At 49.9% G+C, this 7426-nt stretch overlaps 1 protein-coding gene across 3 annotated transcripts in view; it reads right to left on the bottom strand.

Annotated features, from left to right (window-relative positions):
- Positions 1 to 4127: 4127 nt before the first annotated feature.
- ZBTB49 (zinc finger and BTB domain containing 49) overlaps positions 4128 to 7426 on the bottom strand; it is a 29149-nt gene continuing 25850 nt past the window's right edge. For all 3 annotated transcript variants that reach the window (XM_003800185.3, XM_023519315.1, XM_012811622.2), the window contains one exon: positions 4128 to 5099. In XM_003800185.3, the coding sequence (XP_003800233.1) occupies positions 4423 to 5099 (677 nt within the window). In that variant the 3' untranslated portion in view covers positions 4128 to 4422. The remainder of the gene's footprint in view (positions 5100 to 7426) is intronic.

The following is a 7426-nucleotide window of genomic DNA, read 5'->3' as shown; positions in this document are numbered from 1 at the left end:
CCATTTTACAGAGTCAGGGAGGCCCAGGACGCTGGGAGCTGACCAGAGCTAGAGAGCTAGAGGTCTCAGGCTGGACACGAGGGCCTGGCTAAAATCAGCTCTCAATAGGTTGGAAAATGAGTAAGCAAGTAATGTCCTTCTTAGGTGACATTCCTCCACACTGGGTTGGAGAGAACGCCACTTCACCCATAGGTCTCCCTGGGTAGGGTGGGGTGGAGTGGGGGTTCAGGTCAGGGAATTTGTCATCTGCAGAGGGCCGCAGAAATGCCTGTGTGGGGTGGTGCCCGTAGCTCAGTGGGTAGGGTGCCAGCCCCATATATCAAGGGTGGCGGGTTCAAACCTGGCCCTGGCCAAATTGCAACAAAAACATAGCTGGGCGTTTTGGTGGGCACCTGTAGTCCCAGCTACTCGGGAGGCTAAGGCAAGAGAATCACCTAAGCCCAGGAGTTGGAAGTTGCTGTGAGCTGTGATGCCACAGCACTCTACCCAGGGCGACAGCTTGAGGCTCTGTCTCAAAAAAAAAGGCAGATTACAAAACAGTGTAAACAGTATGAACCACTTAAAAAAATGTTCATGCTTCTAAATTTATTTGTGTCACTGCCGGGCATAATATGTAATCCTGTATTCCTAGCACTCTGGGAGGCTGAGGCTAGAGAATCGCTTGAGTTCAAGAGTAAGACTGGGTTTCTACTACAAATAGAAAAACTAGCTGGGTGTGGTGGCAGGGGGCTGTAGTGCCAGCTACTCGAGAAGCTGAGATAAGAGGATCTCTTGACCCCAGTAATTTGAGGTTGCTGTGAGCTATGATACCATAGCACTCTACTAAGGGCGATATGTCTCCAAAAAATAATAAATTTACTTGTATTAGGAAAATGTCTGGAAGGAGATGCACCAAGGTGTAAACAGTGTCCTCATGAGCATCACACAGCACAACCCAGAGTCGGGTTTTGTTCCATTCCCAGCTGGGGCTGCCCCCAGCTCTGGGCTTGGCCAAGTCACCCTGCATGTTGGGCCATCTGTGCCTGCCACTCCCGGACCAAGAGGCGTTTGGTAAGTTCCTTGGCCTGTCAGGAAGTCAGGAAGTCTTTTCCGATAAGTGCTCATAGGATGTACCTCACTGGGTTCTTAGGAAGTTTAAACCAACTGACACTTGAAAAGTGTTTACCACGGTGCCCAGCACACAGCAGTCTTTGCCATTGCTATTTCTGAGCACCTGTATGTGAGGAGTTTGCACTAGATCGAAGCTGCTTCAAATATTGTTCTGTCCTAGTACTGCCTCAGAATCATCTAGAAAACTTGCTAAAGCAGACCTATAGTCTCGCCCCTACCCTACGGAATCACCATTCCCAAACATCTGCCAGCTGAGCTCACAGAAGGTGAAACCCACAAAAGCAGGAGGTGAGGTTTAGGGTCCCTTCCAGCTCAGACACCATAAGGTGCTGGGGTTTTGATGACCTGCCAGCCTTCCAGCCTCTCCCTCCAACTTTGCAATGGGAAACCAGTTCTTGACCCTGGACGGGTCTATAGAAACCTAGTCCTGGGCTTTTCTCAGGAGAACCACAATGCTCTAAAATGGAAATCCCACAGCCACTGCACAGTCACTGAAGCCTAGGGAGGGGGGTATCTGCTGTGCACTCAGTGACGGGCCCAATAACACCATCCTGTGTCTTGACCCTGGGATCAGCGCGTGCGCACACACATACAGATTCTCAGTGTGGATGGCCTATAGCATGGACAGTGCAGTCAGCCTGGCCCACTGTCAGATAGTTGGCTGAGTGCCTGTCCCTGCGCAACCAGGCCTCCTAATCTCTTCTGAGTTATGCTTTATTTAGGGTAAGGCTTTGGAGGCAGTGACAAGGAGAGAAAAAGAAGACAAGAAATAAGAAAGAGTAGAGTTTAGGTTTTAATGTTTTTCCCTCAAGTTTTCTGTAAAAACAAATTATTGTCCTTATCATGCAGTTTTTTCAAAAACAGTTACCTCCTCCAACCCGAGTGGTGTTCTTTGATCCTCTGGCAAACCCGGTGCCTAGAATACAGAAGGTGCTTCCTGACATAAGATGACTTTCCAGGTCTGTAGTCTGAGCAACTAGAAGGACGAACTTGCCATGTTGGGAGGTGGCAAGAGGAGCAGGGGAAGAGCTGGGAGGAGAGGCGGAGACAGGGCTCGAGCGCCCTTGGTCTGTGAGGCTGTGGGACAGTGAAGGCGCCAGCAGCAGCTGGGCACAGGCTTCTAGAGTGCTGGGGAGGCATGTGCACAAGGCCAGAGGGGAGGCTCAGGGCTTGCGTTCTGGGGCACCCCAACTTTAGGAGTAGGTTGTGGGGCAACAGTATGAGACGGAACAGCCAGGGAGGGAGAAACTTAGTGTGGTCCTCTTGGTTCTTATTTTAAGAAGGGAAGAGGAATCACCTCACTGCTGAAGTGTCAGATCCTGCCCAAGAGTCAACTTGGATGGAGACTGAGCTCCGACTCAGTGAGGAACAGGTCACACTGGTGAGCGAGGCAGAGAAGCATCCTAGCACAATCATATGTTTTAACTAAAGGATATTCCAAAACACTCCCGAGGCAGTTATTACTGGCATTTACTAAGTGCCAGGCACTTTTATGGGCCCCAGGGACACAGTAGCGAATGACAGACAGACCCCAGAGAGTTCACATCCTAATTGGTACACAATGAAATGTGGAGTGGGTCAGAGAGTGGTAGGAAGTCCTAGTGGGACAAAGGCAGGCTGGGAAGTCAGGTGTGGGGGGCTGTGGTGGGGCGGCGCACACACAGAAGGCAGTGGGTGTGTGGTGTGAGGAGGGAGCCACTACCTGTTTGCTCCCACCTCCTGGGAGAAGTGGGGAGCAAGGCAGGTCAGAGTGTGGGCTCAGCTACAGAGGTGTGAGCCTACTGACAGTGTGACACAGCCATCCAGGACAGCACATGGTCTCCATAAGGAGAGAGGATTTGGGAGGCCTCAAGAGCATCATCGGAGAAATCAGTGCACGGCTGCTCCTCACCAGCCTGGCCGGGCTCCCAATGTGGAGGAACACGGGGCAAAGCTGACCTCCCAGGCAGCTTTAGGGAACCGTGGCCTGGCTGATGAAGCCCAGGGTAGTCTGGCTCGGTGTCCACAGGGACAGCCATGGAGCTCAAGGGACTGCAGGAGCCGGGGACTGAGGAGCTAACCAGGGTTGGGAGAAGCTGGAAGTAGCACCAAGAACGAGGTCAACCTTATTCGGCAACCATCTTGTCCCAAGTTCATGCCACCCAGCACGTCCCACAAAGGGCTGTGTGCTTCTTGTGGGTCGCTAGCCATGTGAAGCTCAAGTCCTCTCACGCATGTGGTGGGGATAATGGGTGCTTGCCATGCAGCCTGCTGGGGCCACGGTGCAGTAGACAGCTGGAAACCAGGACGTGCACCTCAATTAGCCTTCAAGGCAGGTACCCTCCCCTCTGCAACTGTGCTGTTATTCTACAAAATCCTTACCTACTCACTGCATGTATGACTTCTGCGTTAAGAGCCACTGGTGGGCACATGTGGTGGTGCTTCCAAACACTCTCGTCCTCAGTGCTATAGGCAGACACTCTGTGTCCTCATACCCTGACCCCACCTGGACGTCTGGCAGCAGCACTGTGGGCTTATCTAGCTCTCTCACAGAGGCTGTCCAGTCCATGGGCTAGGAGGCCCTGCCAAGCACCAGGCCCTGGGCAGCTATTTTTAAGAGGATGATCAGATCATTTGAGTCTTAGAAAAATGCTGCAAGGTATTTATCAAATACTGTGGAAAACACAAACCAGAGGAGATTCTAAGAGCTGAGGGGCTTGCCTATAACTTAGCCAGGAAGTGGCAGCCAGGAGTCAGACTGTCCCGACTGCTTTAAAGCCACTGTCCTGGGAGGGCAGGACAGACACAGCACTTGTCCTTGCATGATGCATCCTTGCTGATATACACATTTATTTTTATTAACTGTCATCTCTAGATTAATAAAATGCTGGAGGAAACACCCAATATTACATAAAAAAGCAAGTTTCATTTATTCAAATTAAATTATGAGCTTCATATACAAATAAAATCTGTGTAAATAAAAATATAAAATGCTATAAATATCAATTTTGCAAAAATGCAAAAATATTTGTATTATCATATAATTCCTTTCATACGGCCCCAGCGTATAGTCATTAACACCAAGTCTGCACAAGTCAAGCTAGCTAAAGCAAATGCGTTTTCAAGTTCTACGCCCTGCATCTGACTCAGTGCCAAGCCAGCTGGCCTTTCTTCCCAATCCCTGAGCCATCTTTAGGGGGGGGAAATTACCTAAATATCCCCTGGCTAGTGAGAAGGCACCAGTCCCAGGGGAAGTTGTTCTCTCCTGCAGGCTGACACCAGTTGGCCAAAGTGGACAGAAGACCCCAACACTGAGAACCATCGGCACGGACGTCACTGGTCCAGCTCACTTTCATTCTGCAGCGTCTTCATTGCTAGCCCCCAGAGAGTCATGCTGGAGAAAAACTGTCCCTCTGAGTTCCTGTAGGCTGTGGCAGGTGTGCGGCTGCCCAGGGGGTCACTGCAGTGGTTGTCCAAAGCAGCCAGGGATGAGCGGATCGTGGACATGCCATCAGCCTGCAGCGGCTCGACGCTGGCCGGGCCATCCATGTCTGAGTAAGCATATGCCTGGTGCTGTGCCTGCTGCAGGGGGGGCTTGGCCAGCTTCACAGGATCCAAACCCAGTTTCTCCTGGTCACTAAGTCCATGAGGTTGAGTCACGGACCGTAACTTACAATAGGAGCTGGCAGAGTGGCTGTCAAATTCTGTCATGGAATTTTCCACTGGGTTGACAGGGACTTTAACCGATACGGGCATCAATGTCACAGATGTGTCCTGAGAGAAAGAGTTTGAGCTCTGAGATTTCTCAAGGTCGGAGGTCTCGATGGCTTGACCAAGCCCCCCCAGCACATCTGGGCGTCCACCGCCGGCTTCACAGTGCATCTTCTTGTGACGCCGCAGCACAGCCGAGCGTGTGAAGCACTTGTCACAGATCTCACACGCGTACGGCTTTTCCCCAGTGTGAGTGCGCACGTGCCTCCGGAGGTCACCTGATCCCCCAAAACATTTCCCTGGAAAAAGACAAAACAGTGTTTTAGCACTGGCCATTCTGGAAGGATTTCCTCCTTTCCCTCTTAAGATACTGTGATATTCCAATTTAAGGAGAGCTGGTCATGACAGCACTGCTCCCTTTGGAAGCCTTCCCTTCTGGGGGTGGTGCACTTCTGCAGCTGAGGACAGCCTTGGGTTTTGATGTCTCAGTGAGAGTCTAGAAGATCCATCAGCTGTGTTGGATCTACAAAACTGACAAGGAGAGCTGTGGTTTCCCTCTCCAACCTGGCAGGAGCAGGCATCCTGGCCTACCCACCATGCTGCCCCAGGGAAACCACGGCGCTCCTTGTCAGTTTTGTACATCCAACACAGCTGATCTAGACTTTAGAAATATCTGTTTGACTCAGCACCCATACCACAGTAGTTACGGCACCAGCCACATACACTGAGGGTGGCAGGTTCGAACACAGCCCAGGCCAGCTAAAAAACAACAAGAACAACTGCAATAAAAAATAGCCAGGTGTTGTGGTGGGTCCCTGTAGTCCCAGCTATTTGGGAGGCTGAGGCAACACAATCGCTTAAAACCAAGAGTTGAAGGTTGCTATGAGCTGTGATGCCACAGCACACTACTGAGGGCAACACAGTGAGGTTCTATCTCAAAAAAAAAACAAACCAAAACAAAACAAACAGCTGTTCTAAACATACTTATGCATTCAGCTTTTAACAACATTTTATGCATATGTCTCCAGGTTCCACTTCCTTATTCACAGAAAAATTGCTTCACAATTAGAACAGGCAGGAGGGAGGTCAGGTGTGGTGGCTCATATCTATAATCCTAGCACTCTGGGAGGCCAGGGTGGGTGGATTGCTTGAGCTCATGGGTTCAAGACCACCCTGAGCAAGAGCTAAAAAATAGCTGGGCATTGTGGTGGGCACCTACAGTCCCAGCTACTGGGGAGGCTGAGGCAGGAGAAATCACTTGAGCCCGAGAATGACAAACTTAGATGCTGTCTCAAAAAAACAAACAAACAATAACAACAACAAAAAATAGGCAAGAGGGGAGGTGACAGTTCAATTCGTAACCTTATAGAGATCATTAACCTATGTTATACAAAGAGCTACCTAAGACTATCGACATGACTCACAGGAACATACGTCCAGAGCGTCTTACTGATTTATAGAGCCCTACATTTAAATTCTCAGCTACATAGCCCCAACATGCAATAGATGACCTATTAAACAAAACAAAAGACATTTGACCAATCAAATTAAACATGAGCATGCAAGCATTAAACTTTGCGTGTTTTTCCATATAAAAATGTAGCAACAACACACCATAGTAGTAACCTTGGCCTCTGGGTTTTCATTTCTACAGTTTGCCCACAATGTCAGGCTTGGTATTCTTCACATAATGCTATAGCCAGGGCATTTTTAAAGTTTCCTCTGTGGTCTTCAGAATGTACTCTTTAAGCAGTATTCTGGGGATCAGAACTTCGTAACTGTTCCTTTATTGCTGTGCATCCCAGCTGCTTCCAACTCAGTTAACATCCATAGGCATGAAGCTTTTGTCTGTCTCTTGTTTCTTTAGGATAAATTCTCCATGTTAGAATTCTCAACTTGTATCCCAGTTGTGAGGAGGGCAGAGCATGGGCACACTGCCATGCAGGGGAAAGCCAGTGGGAGTTAGGAAGGCAGTGCCCCCAGCACAGGACAAGGGCACGCCGGAGTTGCCTCAAATCAGCCAAGAGATAGTCTCCCTGGAGTGAACTGCCACAAAACCAAAGGCTAGTGGAAAGGAATGAGCTGGAGGATGCAACACACACTTGCATCCTGGAAAGTTCAATGAAGTGTTGGAGGAAGAGAGGAGAAGGCTGTGTTGAGAAGAACCATGAAATGCTAGAAGGAGGGAGGGAGGGGAGAGAGCACGCACAAGCTCTCGAGCAGTTTTAGACACTAAAAAGCTCAGAAAATGAAGCCATCTTAAAATTGAAACTGCCTGAGCTCAGGAGTTTGAGACCAGCCTGAGCAAGAGTGAGACTCCATCTCTACTAAAAACAGAAAAACTAGTAGGGTGTTAAGACAGGTGCCTGTGGCTCGGCGCCTATAGCTCAACCGGCTAAGGCGCCAGCCACATACATCTAAGGTGTCGGGTTTGAATCTAGCCTGGGCCCGCCAAACAACGGCTGCAGCTGCAACCAAAAAATAGCCGGGCGTTGTGGTGGGCGCCTGTGGTCCCAGCTACTTGGGAGGTTGAGGCAGTAGACTCGCTTGAGCCCAGGAGTTGGAGGTTGCTGTTAGGTGTGATGTCATGGCATTCTACACAGGGGGACAGCTTGAGGCTGTCTCA

The sequence above is a fragment of the Otolemur garnettii genome, unplaced genomic scaffold (assembly GCF_000181295.1).
Source record: "Otolemur garnettii isolate 467f Iridium unplaced genomic scaffold, OtoGar3 scaffold00171, whole genome shotgun sequence".
Taxonomy (NCBI): domain Eukaryota; kingdom Metazoa; phylum Chordata; class Mammalia; order Primates; family Galagidae; genus Otolemur; species Otolemur garnettii.
This window is presented reverse-complemented; position numbering and strand designations above follow the sequence as displayed.